The 22,881-nt window shown below is 40.4% G+C and overlaps 1 protein-coding gene across 5 annotated transcripts in view; it reads right to left on the bottom strand.

Annotated features, from left to right (window-relative positions):
• PITPNM3 (PITPNM family member 3) overlaps positions 1-22,881 on the bottom strand; it is a 121,141-nt gene that overhangs the window by 35,042 nt on the left and 63,218 nt on the right. For 2 of the 5 annotated variants that reach the window (XM_080398005.1, XM_080398003.1), the window contains 5 exons: positions 20,368-20,415; positions 10,741-10,817; positions 8,395-8,630; positions 3,575-3,764; positions 876-995 (listed from right to left, as the gene is read on the bottom strand). In XM_080398005.1, the coding sequence (XP_080254131.1) occupies positions 876-995; positions 3,575-3,764; positions 8,395-8,630; positions 10,741-10,817; positions 20,368-20,415 (671 nt within the window). The remainder of the gene's footprint in view (positions 1-875; positions 996-3,574; positions 3,765-8,394; positions 8,631-10,740; positions 10,818-20,367; positions 20,416-22,881) is intronic. The other 3 variants (XM_080398006.1, XM_080398004.1, XM_080398007.1) reach the window with 3 other exon arrangements.

Below are 22,881 nucleotides of genomic sequence, written 5' to 3'. Positions count from 1 at the left end.
CACACATAGCTCTCAATGAACCAGGCAGGTTGGTATCAGAACCCATTTTTGAGGAGACAGGTAACTAAAGAGTCACGATATGAAACAATTTGGCCAGGGTCACAAAACCATCAAAGAACGGAGCATGGGCACCTCACTTAGTGCCAACTCTAATACATCACACCCCTTCTCCATATTCATTCATTCTGAAGCACATAAGAAAGAAAATTTAAGTTCAACTAATCTTAAGTGTTGAACACAATAATGAAGCTTACATGCTACCATGACTTTAAAAAACATTGTGCTTTCACTATCATAAGATCTTCCCTGCATCACAATTAGAATCAGTCCTCCCTTCTCTCCAAATGTAACACTCATACAGCCACTGTTACACTCAGCAGTCCATTCACAGATCCTCAGATGACTTGCATTCCTAATCAGGAAGGAGGCATTCTTTCACCAGTCACTAAACTTATTCATGAACACATCTTAATGCTACACTACCCCCAGGCAGGGGCATAGGGAATTCCAGACTCTATGTGAATGAGTTAAAAGATTATGGAAAGAAAGATAAAAGATTTTGGCAAAACCAGGAGCCTACCAGCAATTGCTGAGAGAGCACATGTTTGCATCTACAGTTAGGGATACAATAAAGGGCACTTGGTAACCCCAGTTTAGAAGATTTGCAGATAAAGCCTTCACTTGTGATTTCTGTATAACATAAAACAAAAGCTGCAGACTTAATTTTCAGACGGCAATTTCTTGATATATGACCAAAATCCCGTGCTATCATGGCAATTTATCAAATCCTTAATTTTTCTCTGCTTTATATGGAGCTGATTTCCGCCAGGGAATGACTCTATAGGGTTTCAGCTGTGGGGAGTTTTTGTCTTCACCTGGATGCTGCTGATGCTTCCTCTCCTGCTACTGTTCCGACTCTCATCAGCTGTATTAGAATTATAGCAGACGGCATCAAAGCCCAAAATTCCTCCAATGCAGTCACCAATGAGACACACCTGAGGAGATAAAAATATTTTTTGGGGAGATGTAGCAAGTGTTTTAAAAGAAACAAAAAGCATCACAGCACTGCAGAGGAGTCGCAGTCTTACTTTATACCCTTGTTCCTGTTTTTTTACACCTCGGTTCCTACTCCAGCTGAAAATGTCTGGCCACTTTCTCCCAATTCCTTTTATCTCCAGATGTATGCTCTGTGCCAAGAACATCTGTCCCAGGGACTATTCTGACCAGCTGGGAGCTCTGCCAAATGGGCTAGAACTCTTCCAGCTGCCTGCAGCCAGATTCCAGCTTGAAAAGCCCAGATCATCAGACAACCAGTCTCAAAAAAAGATTTCAAGCTACTTAACATTTCCTTCAGAGTCATAGGGAGAAGGGGACCTCAACAGATTAAAAACAGTACTCCTCTATCAAGACAAGGGAACGGGAGTTCTAAATGAGGTATTAAGAAAGATTCACTCTTGCTTCACTTTCAATATAAACATACAAGCTACATTCAAAGTATGGACCTGGGAATCCAAATACATAGAGAAAACGGGGAATTCAGTAGTCAGAGTAATTTCATGGCATGCTAGAATCTACCTCAGAAGCCAATTCCACTGAACACCTCTCCATCCCATAGGAGATGATTCCTTCTCCCTGACCCCCTGCCTGTGCCTGAGGATGGGTAAGAGCTGTATTACCTTTCTCTGCCTGTGCCTGAGGATGGGTAAGAGCTGTATTACCTTTCTCCTTGCTAACACCCGCTACAGTTGCACAGGTTCCAGCAACCCTCTCCAATTCTCAAACTGAAGCAAACATCTAGTCTGTTGTTCCCGACTCCAGTAAGTTTAACAGAAGACATTACCTCACCTTACAAACTTTAACTTGTTTCTAGCCTTTACGCAGCTTGACTACCACATTAGACTACAAGTTTTGGGTAAGAGGATGTGCCGGTTTCTTCAAGAGAAGCGTGTTAGGAAAAGTAAATGCTTCAAGATGCAGGTAGAGAAAAACCTCAAACTCCTCTTAGTGCATCTCCACATACCACGTTCTCTTAATTGAGTACATTTCTGGAGATAAAAGCATTTTTAAAAATAAAATAAAATACTGAAATACATTAAGGTAAAATCTATCCTAACATAATTCTGGTTCTAAAGTTGTATACAATTTAACAGCATGCTGATTTACTCTCTGATTTTCAGATTCCTACACCATGCAATGAAGTCCACGAAGAACAGAAAATTTTATGATACAGGTGACCTTAATAAAATTAACAGCACATCCGGGGGTGTGTGCTTGGTGGGATTAACAGTATCTGTTTTGATTTCAATTTACCATTCCATTTCTAATCCATCCTCATTATTATTGGCATTAATGTAATGGAATTAAATTGCAGCAGATACTGTATAAAACCAAAAAGCCAATCTCTGACCTAAGAACTTGCAATATAAATGGACAGAGGAGACCAATGTATGAAAGCAAAGATACACACAGGGTGGGGGTCAGGTTATGTGGTATGCATTTTAGAAGTACAGGACTAATTCAGCGGTAGAGTTAAGATTTTTATCTGAGGACCAAAGCAAAGCACTGCAGAGAGCACAGAGAAGTCACTTCCATTTTAACAATGCTGGTAATTGTTAATGGTGAAAATTCTGTGGAGTATACAGAGGTCATGCAGACTTTTCCATGAAAAATACTAACATATGTGGTTTGTAAAACCAAGGAGATTTCTTCGTAGTTTTATCAGAGAAAAAAACCCCGTAACACTCAATTTCTATTGAGATAACTGTTTTCACAGTTACTTCTGTAACTGGTATAATTCTTTACATAATCTCACCTTTCATAATGTTCTGTCACTGCAGCTGGGCTGTTTTTATGCTTCAAGCAGGAATAATTTACTATGGATATTAAAACTGGCTTCAAACCAAATTTTAGTCTAAAAATACTGATACGTCACAGCATGATGTTATTACTGCCACAGAAAAGAATTTGTGTAATGACACACACACTTTCCTTCAAAGATTACACTGTACCTTATATTAAATGTCTCCTCCCCCACCCTTTTTCTAAAGTCTGGAAGTCACTGTACTTTAAGGAAGTCAACTGTTCTATTACTACTGTGATGGAGGCAAAAAAGAAATAGCTCTAGTTAAATGTTGGGATTCCTTATGCTCTTACTCAGAGATGTTCCAATTTTTCTATCAGCTATAGCAGGTGTGTAAGGAACTCAGTAACAGATTATCATTTGCCTTGGGCTGGCATGCTCGTTCACCACTTCGCATACCACACTTACCTCACAGCTAAGGCTCTTCTACATTACCAGACTTTGTAGCAATACTTAGTAAGAGCAAAGAAGGTATAGTATCTTCTAGCAACTTAGGAAGTGTAAGGTTAGATACTGCATAGGATTCCAGAAGTGTCTTTCTCATGCTGGGCACCGAGAAGGCATTTTGCATAGGTAACCCCATGTTAACATTCATTCATCATATTGGCAGTATTGTCCTACACTCATAACTCAAACCCCTCAACACAATGGATTAAAAAGAAACTGCCTTGCTCCAAAGGAATTTTACTTTGATGTATGACAAAATAGTCCTACCTGTCCATTAAAACCAGCCCCATCTGTAGATTTGAGAAATTCATTGTAAACTTGATTGGCTCTACTGATCACCATGGCAACTGCATCCTGGTACTGAGGGGATGAAACAGCCAGCAAGGGCAAGGCAGCCAGTGGGATGTGGTCTTCACTGCTGCTGAGACAGCTCTCATCATAGCTGTAGGGATTTAGGCTAAAGAAGGACATGCTATCATCAGGAAAAACGCAAGAGGCAGCAGCACATAGCATTAGAGAATGAACAGTTACTTATTAACAGATACGGGGCCATTGCAGGTCACAATGACAGAATACAGAAATAATCATTTTCTCACAGAGTTCAAGCTTAAAAAGAAACCTCAAGGAGTTACGGCTTTATGTGAATGAGATCACGCTACAAGGCATTTCTGTAGTTAAACATATATGGTGCAGTTTTTCCACATACAAGCAGACATAATTTAGAACAGCAGAGATTACTCCATTTTACTTTTTTTTTTCCATATGGTAACTTACTACATCAAAGAATGGAATCCAATCATCACAATGGAATATTGTTTCCTAGAACACAAGTGTGACAGATATATAGTTCAAAAGCACAGAAAAACATTTTCCCAGTGTCTCACCCTTTCAAAAAGATGGAACAAAGCTGCAGGCATTATGAAATCATACGTCAATGTTTGCACAGTAAAATTTTGCAAAACAAGAGGTCACTTGGCTGAAAATTGAAGTTAGATTTGATAGGATGTCAGCTTTATTTTATCTTGAATGTGCAAGTTTCTCAGTATATTTGCCAATTGTGTCTTGAATTACTTGTTATTAATGAGTGGGGAAAACAATTCACAGAGCACCAAGATGCAAGGTACGTTACTGTGTGCCAGATTTTCTTACAGTAACTTGACTGCCCTTTAGAGATTGAAGGAAAGTCAGAAGAATTTTGGTTAAGCTCATCTGAAGTTCATCCAGAGCTGCAGGCAGGCAACTTCAACATCGTATTTTGTATTTACTTTCTTTAGGAACTTGGTGGGCTATCACAGTATTAGAAAGCTGGCTGCCTGAAATGGAATTAGTCTGTGTCTTTGCTAATACCTGCATCCCTGAGACTATAACAGGGTCATGGAAGATGAACAGAAGACTTGCAACACTCAAGTATGAAAGCTGGTCCATGTTCATGTCCTTACCCTCACTGGACATTTCCACACTTGCCTCCTGCTGAAGCACTCCAATGATTTGGTATTTTTCATCCAAAACAGTATACGTTTCTATGTCCTGGAGCTCAGCTGGTCTGCCAAGCTGTGTCAATTTACCGATTTAACAAAGCTTCATTTTGCCAGCTGATTAGAAGATCCAAATGCACAGCAAACATAGTTACGAATACTAACTCTCAAAAATTAAAAAAGAACTTGAAAACCTACATAAGAAGGCCTCATCTACTATAACAATTGGCATATAACACCTCAGAAAGGGAAAGGAACAAACATAGGAGAAAAAACAATTATGAAGTAAATGTTTGAAATGGAAAAAAATACCTGCATATATTTTCATAATAAAAGTAAAATGCAAAAAATATTCATAAGAGAACTACACAAAACAGAGTCAATGGAAAAATAAATAGCTGGTAATTTTTTTTTGTAGCCAAAGGAGTATAGATAAAACTGAAATTGAGCAATTATTGTCTAGACAATTAATCACAGTTAATTGGCTATGAAATGAGGGTTTGGGATTTTTAATTCCAATTTATTTTATTGTAAATGTTGCAGCTGCAGAGACCTCCATTGTTATCCTGCATTGTTATTGTAGGCACAACACAAAGGGAAGAAAGATCCAGACTGAAAGAGTGTATGGAAGAGATGGAAGTTGTTTATCATAGGGGACATGCTAAGTATTAGTGCTGAAGCTGAGACAAACAGGTAAAATATCATCACTGGAGCTGAGAGGAGCACAAGCCTTGTTATCTTCATGCACGGGCAGGACACTGCAGGAGGTCCTTCCCAAGCACCACCTTGGAAAGGTCATGGTGGGTAAGACTACACCTGGCTCCCAGGGGAGAAGTGACTGACAGCACAGTGGCCCCTGCCAGTGGGGATGGACTGAGGTTGCACCATGGAGATGGAGGGTGAGAGGTTATCCAGCCTAGGGGAGAGCAGGGAGGAAAGGAGGAACAAGGGAATAAAATCTTATTCTGAATGCAGAAAGCATCTGGCCAGATGCAGATCAAGACAAAACACTGGTCCCTCCTCAAAACTTCCTCAGGTCAACAGTACCCGACCACAGCAGAAGTGAAAGGAGAAAGCAGAGGGGCAAATCACACATATAGTAACATTAGTTGGATAACTGTCGCACAAAAGTTCTTTGACTTTTATGGTTTGCCTATGTCACTCTATCCTGACAGTCCTAGGGACTTGCTACTGCTGTTTCTGAATTCCAGAATATGCATTTACTTCCTCCACTTTCCAGATTAAAGAGAAGTAAGGAATAGAAAATAGTCAAATCATAATGACTGGACTCCTCCATATACTTTCTAATTAAATTATAAAAGTATTTTAAAAAAAATTGATTAGGAAAACGCAACACCAAGAGCTGCAGGACCCACCACTGTGCAAGGAGCGTGCAAGGGGCTGAGCACTCCAAAACTCATTCAATAAAATACTTCCATTCATTTGATTACTCATATGCTTACTTTCCTACTTAAGTGTTTCTTTACTAAATTTAAATTCTGTTTTGCCCCTTTTTCCCTTCTTTCTTAATTTTTCTTCTACCCACCCCCCCTAAATTTGCAATTACTGTTCTTCAGTTTGGCTAATACTATAATTTAGGAGCTCTAGTCTGAGGTGCGAATCAACGTATGCTCATCAAATCATATGCTACAAAAAGCATAACAGTTGATCGACTCAGGGATATTTTTCTCCCTGAAAAGGGAAGAGATGGCATCCAAGTCATCTAGCTGGAATAAGAATGTGCCTTAGTTTTAACCCTTACCTGTTCTTAGCAGCAAAGACAGAGATAAGCGTCACAGGAGATCAGTCATGCATTATAAATGTACACACGTTGCACAAACAGTGTGTCTTTCTGATTTATAGAAAAGATACAGGAAACTGAAAGTGATGGGAGTAGATGGTAGCAAACCAGATTAAACAATCTGAACCAATTACCAGGTGGAGTGATTTTACTTTGAAAGATCCCTTTCCTTTAACCCACCATTCATCAAGCAGGGAGGAAAACCACATAGGTGCATTCAGATGAAAAGTCCCAGTGGAATCCCTCTGAACCCAGGTGTGCAGCGCACAGACACAGCGTAATTCACAAGGTAAACTGAGGGTTGTACTACCTTGGCACGCACCTTGCCTGCACATTCAGAAAATGGAGGATACATTCAAACCAAATGAGATCTTGTGCTGCTGCTTAGTCAGTCATCTGGCTCACCCTCGATGAAATATTACAATAATTAAAAACACACTTCCTCTCCTACAGCTTGCTAAATGGAATGTTTACAAGTTTAGGTTCCATAACTGCATCCTGGAGTTCTGGCTATGAAATTTGCTGGCATGAAGCTGCAGAAATGTGAGAGCAGGGAATCATCTCTCCTTTTGTCAGTCCTAGATGGGTACATACATACATACATGCAAGAACGTACCAAGGCAATACTAATCTTATGTGAGTGCTTGGAATGATTCTGCAGGACATTCAAACATCCAGCTTGCCTATTTTCAGTACTCTAGCTATTCAGTATTTCAGTATTCTAGAATACAGTGTGCTGCAACAAGGAGGAATAAAAACACCAGAGAAAGAAAGTGCGAGCTCTCTTCATTTGGGCTGCCAGCACACACTTTTCCACAGTAGCAGCTCTTCTTCCAGATAGTTGGGACCTGCAGGCCCTGTGTTATAGGATACCAAAGAGACACTACTGAGATCTGTGTTAATCAATGGCTCAATTGGGCAAGGATGCTCTCCCAAACACTCTTTGACACTTCACCTCCCCTTCTACTATCAGTCTTCTTGCTTTACAGGGCAGCAATTTGGACATACACACATTTTTTCCTGGTTGTACTCCCCCTTGATGTGAACTGTCAGGCACACCTTCCATCATTCTGGTCTGCACCCTGCTACCTTTTCTTCCTATACGCCTGTAGCTACTTTAAGTCCAGCTAGTATTTCAGAACTTTAATGTATTCCCCATCTCTCCTCTCTAACTGTCATCTGGACAACAGGCATCATCATTCTCACACTTTATGGTCCAAAACACAGTTGCAGACCTCCTTAACCCTTCTGCAGGATTTTTGGCTCTACATGAGGTTCAAATGAAGCCTTGGGCACTATATTGAAACAAAAAGACTATAAAAGTCACCATCACTTAGGGAAAGCCTCAGACAAAACCAAGATAATGTTCTCTGATCAGAAAAGAACTCAAGCAAATCTGATCGATTCTCTCCTCCCCATCACTACAGAGTTCACTAGTTATTGCTGGTTTACACTTGGTGGAAAACCTGAAGCAGGCCCAAGAGTGTGTGTTTCTTTCTCCTTTCTCTATCATGCCATATTTATGTCATGGAAAATACCACTAAAGAAAGAAGTGTTACCTGAAAAGGTTCTCTCATTTAATGAGTGAATTGCAAGACTGAAAAAGTGAGTGAGGAAGAGCAGCTACTGAAGCTGATACATCCAATGAAAGATTTCATTTGTTATTTCTAAACTCATTTCACTAGAGCCATAGGGACAAATAACAACTTCAAAGAGATTTCAAGATTTTAATCCTTTCCCTTACTGAATATTCTGTATCTGCTCAGCTATCTGCTACAATACTGCTTGGAAATACTTACTAAAATACTTACTTGGAAACAAGAGAGAAAGCTGCTGAACAGATTGCTGGGCAGGGAACAAGTCTGATTAAGATGTGGCCCAAAGCAGCAGGGAAATGGGCTTGGGTCACTTTCTCAAACACAGAACTGAAGGTGTTGATGTCTGCCAGCTTGCTGCTGTGGTCCCCACCTCCAGTGTCTAAGATGCTCCCCCCATGGAGGATCAAAATTAGCACATGAGTTTTGCAATTCTGGTGTTGAACTCCTTCCTGTGAGAAAAACAGAATAAGAACGGAGGACGCATTTTTATGGACAGTGTTGGTACACTTGGTGTCAGTGTTCACAAGCAGTTAGCAGTGATTTTTTTCTCCCACCCCCACTGTGATCTTTTTGTGATATTTGCCTTCACAGTGCATGTGTGTGCCCTGTGTTCCATTTAATTTAAGTATGTCTGAACTAGGCAGGGCACACTATGCTCTGCCAGAAAACCCTTGCAGCACAGATGCAGATCAGCAAAGATTATAAACAGCTTTGTGTAGATCAAAAGCTATTTTAAATCTATTGAGACTGGAGAAGAATTCCAGTATCCACAGACAGCCTAAGTGAATGTCTGTCTAGGTATCGTGGATGAGGATCCTGCATTTACTGGAAAGGTTCTAACTCAAATCATCACAGGTTCTAAAAAGACTGATTTCTCTGCCAATGAAAACATCCAGGAGAAGATGATACAGTTATCTCAGCCTTTTGAGATTGGCAACTTCTTATTAATATGAAAAATGGAGCTCGCTTACCCAGACATTTACTGAAAGAGTGAAAAAAAAAAAGTATCACTGCTGATATCCATATTTATGGTATGTGTAGAATAAACAAGACATTACCTACTTGAGACTGGAAAAACATTCTGAATGCCTGACAACTCCACTTTTTTTTTTTCTTATTTATCCCTTGAGAGTTATGTACACTCAAAGAACAACTCAGTAATACATTAAAAGATTAGGACCTTTTTTTATAAATCTTGACTGCCACTTACTTCTTTGCTTTGGATCATGTGATTCCTGGAGACTTCCTAGTTCCTGACCAAATATGAACATGCAACAAAAAGAACAGTAACATTTCCTGTATTTGTCTGAGGATTGTTAATTACTAGATTAAGTGATTCAATGAGACTCAGGCAATGTTCTGGACACTTCATTCTTGAAGTTCTAGAACAAAAGTCACAGTCTACAACAGTAAATATAAAATGAGAAGAATTGCTCTGAGTTTAACAAGAATAACTTTAATCAGAACAACTGACAAGTAAACACACACACACTCTTCAGGCTGTAGTTTAGTGAGGAATAGGGGCGGACCTGTTGTTGACACGCACAAAAAAATTGGTAACTTTAGCACCTGCCTAATGGTAATAGAGAAATGGTTGAAAATTAGAGCATTATAAGCTGTTCCACAGAGCTACTCTCTGTTCAGCCCATGATTTTTAGTATCCAGTGGAAGTATTCGTTGTGAAGGGATTTTGCTGATCTGCCTTCTATCTGCTTAAGTACTGGATCTCATGAAATTTTTGAGGTTCCACTTTGCTGTAATTTTCTATTTCCCTTTCCATATGGTCCCATTCCAGTTATTCAAAAGAAAAATTTAATTCTCTTTAAAAGCTAAAAGTAGGTCCTTCCACAGGCAATGCCAGCTTGTAAGTAAGTGGCACTGCCAATAGGTTGGTGGAACTGTGAAAGCTTCAAAACAGAGGGAAAAATTCAAGCAGGTCAGTATTGCTAAAGTCACTATTACAAAAAGTCTCTCAGCTGGTTTTAACTGGTATCCTTCACAGGAGGACTCAAAGGGAATGAAATTAATTAGCCTCTCAGCAGTAGCTCAGCCACAACTGAGACAAGGGGCTTTAACGGCTAATCAAAATGACATCTGAAGTCAAAGACTGTCATTGTTTTCAGTGGGCTGCAGGATCTGAATTCTTCAAAAATGGACATTTCCATTGCCTGTCCTATGTGTGGACATAGGACCTTCATCAGATAGCTGGAATGAACATGATTTGTTTAGATTCTTTGCTGCTTCTAAAAGAAAGCAGTTCTGTTACTATCAGTCTCATGACTGCTGCTGAATCTGCTTCACAAAACCTGTGTTTCCACTGAAGTACTAAGTAGACCGAACAACTTCTCTTCAGAGAACTGGGTCATATTTCCACCTAAGTTAATTCTGCAACATCTAAAATGCTTGTGATGATTTTCAGTGATTGCATGTGCATCTACTGAACAAAGGAAAGACACACGAAACCATCAACGGGTTTATAATTCCATGATACAATATGAGACTGTTTTCACAACGTACTCCTTGGAAACCAGTACAGCTTGTTTTGGGAAACAATCTCACCTCACTGTCCTCGTGTATTTCGATACTGCCTTGTTCTGGGAACCTTTGTTTTCTTGAAGAGGCTCTATATAATTCACCTGAAAGGAAGAGAGACATAATTAATCATACAAATATTTGGCTGCCTCATCTTTTACGTACATCTGTGGAGGTAAGGCACATTTCTACTTTCAAGACAGAAACATCTCTTCACAGGAATTCCTGTGGACAAACAGAACAATAGACAAGGTTTCTAATAAGCCCTGCATATTAGAGGCTTTTCTATTCTTAACAGCAACATTAAAAACCAGATTCAGGTCCTTATACAGAGGTGTGTAGTACCAATGCAGCTGCTGTTGGTCATCTGTGCCTTTCCAGAGCAGCAGCAGCAGCGGTCATCTGAGGTTCTGCATCATATTTGCTCGTCCCATACATCTTAGATACTCTGGTATGTCTTAAATGGCACTAAACACCTACATATAGACAAGTGAATTAAGCCTTCAAAGTTCTCTAAAGACCTTCAAGATCCAGCTCTTCCACAAACCTCTGTGACTACCTGCAAAACTCCCAGAAGTAATTGCAATGGCCCATTACCAGGATGCAAAATAGGAGTAACAGACCATAGAGCAAGAGACAGTTTCCCTCAAAAAACCTTGTAACCTGAAAAATAGGAAGTGACATTGCAGAGAAACACAGTGCTTTGCTAATACCTTTCTACGACAGGATCATGTATGCAACACCCTCTGTTACAGACACAACAAAAGTCTCTTCATCGACTTTGGAGCACGACCAAACAGACCCCAAGACCCACTTGCGACTACTTCTCAGGCAGACTGGCTAGACAGCAACCTGCTCTAAGTGGTGGAACATTCAGGATATCAGCTTTAAGACCATGAGACTGTCCACTGTCTGGCCTTGGGAAGCAAAACTTAGGAAGCACTTCTTTATAAAGAGAGTGGTCAAACACTGGAACGTGCTTCCTAGAGAGGTGGTCAATGCCCCATGCCTGTCAGTGTTTGGGCATTTGGACAATAACCTTCATAATGTGCTTTAAGTTTTGGTCAGCCCTGAAGTGGCCAGGCAGTTGGACTACATGATCATTGTAGGTTCCTTCCAACTGAAAATAGTCTATTTTATTCTATTCTATAAAACTTGTACAGTAGGCTAAGAAAAGGCTTGTCCTCTGAACAAATCTTCTCTGTTCGTGAGGACAAAGAAGAGGATGATATAGCACTATCCACTTTTTTTTTCCCCCTGGCACTGTGTTTCTTCAGTCACTGAAGAGAATTGATACAGGATCTTTCTGGTCTCTTCATAATGCAGGGTTTTTTCTACAGCTGCATGTGTGAAGTTACCTAGGAAACAGCTGTAGGATGAAATTTGATTAGCACTGCTGTCAGCTTCATCGTCACATTTATACACGGGGCCAGTCTCTTCCTTACAAATTAAAGGAATGTTCCATACTCCTGGTCTCTTACAGCACTTATGAGACACCTACGTCAGGGATGATGAGCAAAGCTTTGCAAAAAATGTGCTGAAGCCCACTTACTCACACTTTAGCTTACAGGGTTCTGCAATCAGATCTGGAACACTGATTTCTCAGGTAAAGAAAGAGGAGGGAAGAACAAAAGCATCAAAGTTCTGATTCTGCCGCAAAGAAGTAAGCTACTGGTCATTGCGCTTTGCTTCCAAACACAAGGACAAGAAAGTGACTGCTGGTAGTCATCATGGATTTACAAAGGAAAAATCATGCTAACTAACCTGATAGCCTTCTGTGATGAGATGACTGGCCTGGTGGATGAATGGAAAGCACTGGATGTTGTTTCTCTCGATTTCAGCAAAGCTTTCAACACTCTCTCATAACATCCTCACAGAGAATCTGAGAAAGTGTGGGCTACATAAGGGGACAGTAAGGTGGACTGAAAACTGGCTGAACCACCAGGTTTGAAGGGTTGTGATCAGCAGCACAAAGTCCAGCTGGAAGCCAGTGAATACTGGTGTACCCCAAGGGGTCATTACTGGGTCCAGTCCTGTTTAGCATCTTTATTAATGACCTAGATGATGGAACAGACTGTACTCTCAGCAAGCCTGCAGACAATACAAGACTGGGGGGAGTAGCTGCAACACCAGATGGTTCTGCTACCATTCAGAAGGATTGCAACAGGCTGGAGAAATGGGTCAAAAGGAACTGCATTAAATTCAACCAACTGAAGTGCAAAGTCCTGCATCTGGTGAGGAATAACTCCACTTAACAGTACAGGCTGCGGACCAACCATCTGAAAAGCAGCTTTTGCAGAAAAGGACCCAAAGATCCTGGTGGATAACATGTTGACCTTGACCCAGCAATGTGCCCCTGCAGCAGAACGCCAACCACATCCTGGACTGCATTAGGAAGAGTGTCTGTTGGTTAAGGGAGGTGATCATTCTCTTCTGCTCAGCACTGTTGAGACAGCATCTGCACTGCTGTGTCCAGTTCTGGGCCCCTCAGTGTAAGTCAGACATGGACTCGCTGGCACAAGACCAGCAAAGGGACACAAAGATGGTTAAGGGACAGGAGCATCTGACATGAGAAGAGGCTGAGAAATGGGACTGTTTGGCCTCGAGAACTGAATGCTTGGGGTATGTGGGGGAAATTTTATCAATGTGTATACCTGACACGAGGAAGTAAAGAAGATGGAGCCAGAGTCCTCTTCATGATAGTAAGTGAAAGGACAAGAGGCAACAGGTGCAAATTGAAATACACGAAATTCCACTTAAATATAGGAACAAACTTTTTTACTGAGGGAGCACTGGAACGGGTTGCCCAGGTGACTTACAGAGTCTCCATCCTTGGAGATACTCAAAACCTGACTGGAGGCAGCCCTAAGCAATTTGCTTTAAGCGACCCTACTTTGAGCAGAGGAATTGTGCTATAAAAATCTTCAGAGGTCCCATACAGCCTCACTCCTTCTCTGAATTAGAAGACACTGGAACTCAGTATTGAGGTTTTTCACGGCCTTCAAAACATACCAGTTCTTTTAAGAATTAGTACTTGATAGCCACTATAACCCACAAACCACGTATTTGGTAGGATGCTGGTTTGAATTTCTAGCAGTATTATGAAACTCCAGTTTTACAGCACTCAGCCACTATTTTTAAAAGGCACTAAAGAGAGAGTAGCAAAAATGAAACCTGGTGGTTTTCCATTTAGAATTCAAAACATCTACAGTGTGATTGCTTCTGCTACCATCTCAGTTTCCTAGTAGTGATTTTTTACTTAAGACAAGAAACAGATAACATATACAAGTAAACATGAGATGAAGATGTTAACACCTAAAACATTGTCAAGTTGAGTTTGTTTAGTCTGCTAGCAATCTATGAACCAACCAATACTGACCTAGGAACAAGGAATCAGTTTCCTTTGAAATACAACTGCTGATACCTAGACCAGTAGAGATCTATTCTGCTTTATCTGTTAAATGCGCTCCTATTCATGAGTTTTCCTGCTCATTTCACAAGGCCTGCTTCTTCACCTTATATGCCATTGCTCTCCAGAATATAAATTTCTTTTTAAGATACAGGATATTAAAAGCCACAAATTAGTCACTGTTTATTAAAATATGCCAAAATGGCAAAACTGGCATGATTTACTGCTAAGTCCAGCATCTCAACCTCTGCCTAAATACAGCCACTCTCACACAGCAAGAAACAACCGAAACCACCAAATGCGTTTCACGAGAACTATGGCATGGTCAAGATATGCCAGCCTTTCATTTAAAAGAAAACAATCACAAACTGAAAGTTCCAGGCGATCTTTAGATAACGCCTTGTACTCTTGTACCTCAGTGGACTTCAAAGAAATTAAACACGGCAACTTCTCACTGAAGTGGAATTATTTCAGCTGAAGTCATGGGGGTCAGTTCTTTGGGGAGGGCAACTGTGCTTTTCCCTTCTACAGACAGTGATGAAATTCCAGACAAGATGTGAATCCTCCCACCCCTGTAATGCCTCCTCTTCCCTCTCCATGAATGTCAACACCAGGAACTTGCAATTTAAAACTTCACCTGACTGTAGTGTTGTAGCCTTAAAATTCTACTCATGTCACAAGGGTTAGCTGTTCCAAGAAAAGCTGGGAGGCCTTTCTCCCATTTTAGGAGTTAATGAGACAAAATAATACCAAAGTAGTTCACTGACGGCTTTCTGGATTTAAAGACATTTTTCTGTTTCTTCCAGCATGTCAGAAGAAAATAAATGCATCATGTAATGGTATAGATGACTCAGTTTAAGTTTTTTGGTTCTGGGGTTTTTTCTGCATTCTGAGTCAACACCCTGTTTGTGATTTGGTTCCACTCCACTTTACGTATATTTGTAGGCAGTCTGCCAGACCCTGAGAGAGAGGGACTGTAATTTTCACCTCACCAAGAACACTGATTAAGCAGGGTCTGGCCATGCTATTCTAAAAGCACTGAATTTAGTCCAAAACACATTTCGAACACTCTCTATTCTTCTGCATTAGGACTGAGAGCTAATTCTACAGATTCTACCACTACGATTCCTTACAGCCATTAGAAATTTATTTTTAATCTCTGTTGATACATTTCTCCATATTTTAAAGAAAGGTAATTATTCTTGCCCTTCTGGCAGGCAAGGATTTAAAAGACTAGTCATTTGATACTTGTATAAAACAAAACAATGCAACAACAATAACCAAAATGTCAGAAAACAAACCCAACTGGTTCAACACACACCCATAAACCCTTAACAGCCACCAAATTCAACTGCTTTCTGGAAGTCTCTGCAATTTAAAGATGCTTCTATTTAAAGTGTTGCTTCCAAAAGCTTGTCCAGAAGACTCACCTTTTTCTGAAGGTCATCATATGAAAAAGTTTCAGGTTTTTACACCTAGACTCACAACAGAACTGGTACCACAGAAACTCTAGTTTTGTGCAACAAAAAAAGGATCATACAGGGCCATAAGGTATCAGCTTATAGTGAACCGCAACGTTTATCTTCAAGAAAATACTGAAACAGGAAACCCAGGATTCCTCATCACATGCTCACAAAGCTCTTCAGTTACCTATACAGTGTAATACAAATTACTTCCTCCAATTACTTGTGCCCTGTTCTTTTGAAAATCTTGTTCTACAGATACTCTTTCAGAAAGCCCAGAGGGTGGTTTGCTTTTTCCCTAACGCGCTGAATGCCAGGTTGCAGGATAGTTCCTTGCTTCACACACACAAAAATGTCATAGATAACTGGACTCTAGGATTCCAGGCATTGCTTTAACCATAATTTCTATTCTATTATGGAAGTAGCCTTCTACCATAACCTTGAGCTTCTTTCAAAACGGCTTGCTCACTTTAGCTGAGAAAAAAAAAAAAAAAAGCATGATATCAACTTACAATATTAGAGATCGCAGAAATGATGATGCACAGATCAGTCTATGGAAGTGTACAGAGTATTCTTTTCTTTCAGACGTACCAATGCGCACAGTTCAACTGTCTTCAGAACACTGCTATGCTGCCAAAATTTCAGGCTGCAGCAATGTTAGAATGTATACTGTCTTGTTTTGAAAACCTGTACCTAGCAGTACAGTTTTAACACAAAAAGAATGAGGTCTTAAACCCCCCTGCCCAACACACACCCCCACCGCCCCCCCCCCAAAAAAAAAAAACCAAACAAAAAACAAACCAGTAAAGGGGAACCAGGTGGGGTTTTTTTATGATTTGCAGCACAAGTCAGGAACTTCAACAGGTAGATCTTCTGCAGTGTGCTGCCCAAAGAAACAAACTTACCTGAATTCAAAACAGTCCTACAGTGGGGGAGGCAAGGTGCCATGTGTCATGCATGTGACCCTGTGGCATTTCAAGAGATCTGCGGAGCATATACTTCGGAGGATAATCAGATTTCGGGTCTACATAGGTTCAGCTTTATTGTTTAGGTTAAATACTAGATACTTATATATTTAACTGGGGACCTTCTCTGTCATGATGACAATATAAAAGGTAAGGATATTCATCAGCTAAAGCTCTGTAGAAGACAGAAATGGACAGCATGACCTACTACAGAAAATTATAGAAATTTAATTAGGCACTGAAAAGAAGCTCATTACAGAGAAATAGTGTTTTACTGTTTACTAGAAGGGCTTTAACGAGGTAAAATAACAACACAGTTTTGCTGGACTGAGCCTCTCTGATGACATTATCAACATTTCACAGATTTTTCCAGCTGTCTTGATTCATACTATCATTATACCAATTTATGTTAATTGTATCATTACGTAGATTACAGTAACAAAAAAGGTATTCAAATCCCATACAGAGTCAGAAATCAGTAGGCTGTAATACCTTACACACTAACATCTAGTGATGCAGTCAGGAAAGGTCAGGGTGGGATAAGATTAAAAACTTTCTGTTCATTTGTTTTGTCTTGTTTTCTAATTGACCTGCAAACTCACCAGCTACAGAGTCTGCTAGGCTTCTCAAATCTGGCACAAGGTGAGGAGACACAGGAACAGGAGAAGATGTTGAAATCTCACTCCTCAAGGTCAGCCTCTCTGCAGGCGCTCTAACTAACTGACCAGTAGTGGACAGCTGCTAGCAGTGGCCAGTTCCAACTGCTGTCCTCGGGTCCCAGTTTACAAAAGCAACCAGACCTCCAAACGCACTGAAAGCTTTCAAAGACCCAGCTATTGTTTTAATGCTTTCCTGGGAGTAAAACACTTGAAAACCTCAACCCAGACACAGCTGCTAAGCCACCCTACACAGCTCTGGCTCTTGTTACTGAGCAGAGTGAATTCTTCATGCTACTGGGTGAACTTAGCCTAGAATCACTGCATTGGTTTTCTGCAGGTCACAAGACAATGCAAATTCCTAGTGTCTTTTTTCCCAGATGCTTCCTCAGCCCAGGGAGCAAGGCAGAATATGAACATCACAATCAGCTGTTCTGCTTCTAAGGTGCAGTGACTTCCCTCTAACAGGGTAAATAATCTTGCCTTCTGCAGATGGGAGCATCTTTTCAACAGCTAGTCTGAGACTGTGGAATAAACTCATCTATCACAAAACTCCACACTGCCTGCTCTCCCTGCAAAATGCTCTGCCTGTCAGAGAACAGAGGTGAATGCACAGTAGCATGACAATAAAAACAATAAAAGTAAAACCCAAAAGAAACAAAAAGCAAAGCAAAGAAACAAAATCACAAAACTATCTTGCACATAAAACTCCACTGAGGACAGAAAGAAAAAAATACATAGCATGTGATGGCAGTCAGATTCAAAGGAAGAAAATGGTATAAACTCACATTGGGAGAGACTCGTGAAACAGAAAATCCAGGGCTCATTTGGCCAACCTGGAACACCTGGTAACCTTAATTAAAATAGGTGGCCAAATGTAAGTACTGTAAATAACCTGATGTAGCTGAGATCATAGTAGGTGTTCAACTATCACATGGGAACAGTGACCTCATTATTAAACTATGTCAACAGTATGAAATTTGGAAGTTCCATCTTTTGGGAGACCATCAACTGATACCATTTAAAACATAAGGCTGCATTAAAAAAACAGCAGGAACTATTACGCATTTTTTCTCTAGGACAGCCACTGAACCACATACCAGCTCATTGAGAACTACCTTAAGCAGTTAAACGGCTCTTAGCAATATGCAGTACCAGAACAAACTAATGTGAAGGTGGCGAGTAAAACCAGAAACTGACATTTACCTATTGTTAATCACATACTGAACTATATGTAAGACAGCTCACAGTCCTAAATTAAATGCAGTCACATTACAGAAATTACACTGATTTTCAGTCTGGCAGTCAATATCCAGGAACAGTGGCTACCATCTGAGCCACTGATTTCATAGCTACAGAGGAGATTTACCCAGTCTTTGTGGAGACAGAAACACACACTACTACCACTGATACCCAGGACTCAGCATCTGTGGCAGGGATTGTTTTGGACTACAGTTCCCAGTGGAACTGGTGTGTGTATATATATATATATATATTGCACATGTTCATCAGTGACTCACAGAGATGTCAAGCAAGCTGTGTGTCTATAGCCTTACCTGAAGTAACTCGTTGCACAAAGAGTCTCTTCATGTGGAATATATCTGATCTCAAGATCAGCCACCAGCATAAGAGGAGAGTCAGGTGAAAAGAAAAGCTCAGACAGTGATTCAACACCCCAAAATCAGCCATGAAAAGTATCAGTTCAATCCGTGACAAAAAAAGTAAGTAAATAATTACCCTGAATCTAGGAGAAAAGAATTCTCATAATCTTTCCCAAACTTTTGAGAACATGAGATGCTGTTCAAACCTGTACTAAGAATCAAGCCAGGTCCTCTTCCCCCTGGTCCCCCCCTCCAAGACCATTTCAGACATCCCTAATATTTTGCCATGTTAATTAGGGAGGAATTCAGAGTGAAAACAAGATAACTTGTTTTAGGTACAAAGCATAAGGTGGTGATAGTCCCCAAAGAAAACTGTCCTTTCCATTATCACACTCCCACAAGAAATTATGCTGTTTCTTGCCATCTGCTGTGCTATTACTAGCTGTTTATAATGACAAATCCGTCATGAGAAATATGTCCACATGAAGGCTGTAACATACGCTTTCTATTAACAAATGATAAAGAATATTGTAATACACTGCAGATGCAGTTTTGCAGACTGCATTGTTTAGAAGAAAATAATGGCATGCACCACTGAGCCCAATCCTGTTTTGGAAGCCACACCATGAGATAGTGCCTGTGTTAACTTCCACACTCTTTCTTCGTTGAATGAGTCTTACACACACACATGCTACTAGATCTTGTACATGACTGCTATGGAGCACTGGAGTAGAAGAAACACACAGGGTTTAGCTGAGGATCTAGACTCCAAGTGCTCCTCAGCTCCAGTTCTCAGAACAGGCCAGATGAGCCGGGCAAAACATGACTTCCAAACGGGAAGGGGCTGGCACAAAGGAACAGCATGTGCTTGTGAACATAGCTGCAGGAACAGCAAACAGATGTTTCACTGTGAACTCAGTGAGGGCAACTGACAGTTGTTCCCAGAGAGCGCTGTGAGGAAACAAAACACCCTCATTAACACCACATTTCTGTAAGCCAATTTACTCTCTTCAGCAGGCAATACAAAAGCACAGAAAGATCAGCAACAGTGACATGTGAATACGCTCCTCAAAGTGGAGCACCAGCAGCAAAGAAACCCTAGCAATGCCAGGCATGGCACTACTTTTCATTCCTACGCCACTCAGAAACTTTAACAGCAACATCTCTTACACCTCTTTAAGCACAGATGGAAGAAATAAAGGACTCAAAGCACTGAAGGCTTCTACACTCCAAATCAAGCCATGCTGTGCTGCCCTGCATGAGCTATCATGTATACCAGCAGCTTCAGCCTCCAATGCTTCACTTTTGCCACTCTAGCCAATGCTGTCAGGCACTACCTAACATGTTAAATAATGTTACAAGCACTTTCCTGGTACATTTTCATAGTCCGTATTAAAACCAAATACATTTACAACAAAACTCAAAAGAATCCTGGTCCCTCCACACCCATCTCCCTTCTCAACATAACACCAGACCTGTGCTGTTTAACATTTCTATTCTATTATTATCTCCAGTTGTTGAACCACCTCAGCACAAAGACAAATTAGAACTTCAACTCACACTGCTTTTCCTGTAGAAAGCCAGATGAGCAAAATGCAGGCTCTTCACCTGCAGAAGGAAAAAACCAATATGAAACAGGACTGCTTTACATGAACATCAGGCTCTTTTTCTACTGTATTGCAGTAAGTATTTTGCAATTGACCACATGCTGATTTCTAGAACTCCCATCGGCTTCCATGGGAATAGTTCAGCATATGACACAATTGAAAGCTGCTCTAATCTATTCATCAAAATGGTTAGTCTATAAGCCAGATTTTACTCTTCATTTCAAGAAAGGGATCATAAGCAATGAAACTGTAACTAGGAATCTATTTGGTTACCTGTAGCATTAGCCACGGAAACTCTGAATAACTAAGAACTAGTGTAACTTATCTAGAAACACAAAATAGATTCTTATGCCAAATGTTTAATTAGCAGTGCTTTTAAGAATGTCTCTGTCCTTCTGTTCCCTCCCACAGTCCACCTGTCCAAGGAAAGTTGCAAGTATAAAGCAGTTTTCTCAGATCTAAATACAAAAACCTAAAATACAGAGACTCAAGGATACAGGAACAGAAGGGCCTTTCATTTAGTTTGTGCATATAGATGAAGGCCTCCTACAGCACTCGGGCCATTTCTACCATGGAAGGTAAACACCTTTGCTCTCATTCCACCATGACGGTAATGAAAGCTCAATGGCACCAGCTCACAGCTACCAACAGAGCTGGGACAGGAACACAGGTCTCTCAAACCCTTCTCTAGATTCCTTCTTCAGAGGCCTAGGCAAGATTTACTTTTTCCTGGACCCTACCTGCCGTTTCAGTATATTCAAGCAACAGAGACAACACTCTTCCGCTGAGACACAGTCTAAATAAACAGAGGCAACACCATCTTCCATGTATTTGGAAACAAAAACCAGACTGATCAAATGACAAGGACCAGGGAAGCTGGTGGCACTCCATGATATTGTGAATAAAACAGTGCATATGTTGCAACCACTGCCCACTGATTTTCTTGTGTTCAGTGAAAGCTTCTGCCCAGTGCTCTAAGACTACAGCATTTGCATGCACTGTTTCCTCATCTCATGAATTAAAAATGCTGCTACACTAAACCCTGCTAGGGTTAATATGTAATGAATAATAGTAATAAGTAACTCCTCTGATACATGCAGCAGTACAGAACAAGATGCCCCGGCATCACAATTGACAACTTGGCTTTTAAAGGGAGTAAAAAGAAAAGAGAAGATGAGGGACTCTTCAATATACAGCATAGAAATCTGCTTTTCTCCATTCTTCGCGCTGAAACTGCAAGCAAAGAGAGCACCTCTGTACCTGACTTTTGAGGAATGAAAATGATCTGAATTAACCACTTTCCAAACTTCACATACAAACCTCTTTCATTTTCAGTTCCTTACCAGGGCAATTCACAGACTGTTGCTCTGCCAAAGTGCTCGGGTCACAACTATTACCTGCTTTCAGCTTATTTGGGAAGAAGTATTATCTGCAATAGCTCACAGGAAGAGTAATTGTTGAGGCAAAGCAGCCACCAGTGATTGCCTTAGGAAGAACACATGAAGCTCTCAGGAATGTGAGAGCTAAAAGCAAAAAGGAGGCCTCCATGTCAGGAGCACAGACCAGCCTTCTGAAGTGCTTGTATATGCAATTCTATTAATTACAACATGACTGCAAAAACAATTAGTTTCATTAAGAAAACTCCTTCTCATGATAGCTTTAAATGGCTGTGCATATGGAAATTCTCCATCTCAAAAGAACAGCTTTTGATGGAAAGTGAAACTACTTTCACTATAGAATTGCAATTAATTTTCCTTTGCTAGGTTTCAAAACCAGACACTTACTTTTTTTTAAAAGCTTTACTAACAAATGTCAACTTTGAATATAAGTTTTTAACATCCAGATTTAGATCTTTTGGTATGTGTTATGGTGTTTTCGACTGTTTAAAAGTGAGAAGTAAGAAGATGTCAGGGGGAAAAATTAAACAAAATCACAAAGGCAAAACCAAAACACCAGAAAGGAAATGCTATATATATATATATGAGTCAATAAATTCTAGCTCTGCCCCATTTTTTCTAGCACATTTTCTACTTCTTGTTCTGTAAAAATCTCCCATCATATCCATGCCATTGCCTTGCAGGATATGGTGAATGACAATCACTTTGCAGACACAGCACTCACTGTTAAAGAGCAAGTGCAGCAAGGAAATGAGATAGAGGGGACACAGATATTTCTCAAGGTGTTTTAAATTGCAGTGGTTTTGGCAGGGATAGAGTTAAATTTCTTGATCGTAGCTTGTAGGGTGCTATGTTTGGATGTGTCATGAAAACAGTGCTGACGATGTCTTTCAGCCACAGATTCTTAGGCAGGTTCTGTTCTCATTTCCTCCTCCTCATGAGTGAAATGTTCTCCAGCTTCAGGATACATGCCACAGCACAGACTACAGTGCAAGTCTAAAGGCCCCCTAAATCATACTATGTTCCTCTTCACATAGTCATCCCCCAGGAGGTTCAAGGAATACGAACCT

This window comes from Falco punctatus, assembly GCF_963210335.1.
Source record: "Falco punctatus genome assembly, chromosome: 1".
In the NCBI taxonomy this organism is placed as follows: domain Eukaryota; kingdom Metazoa; phylum Chordata; class Aves; order Falconiformes; family Falconidae; genus Falco; species Falco punctatus.
This window is presented reverse-complemented; position numbering and strand designations above follow the sequence as displayed.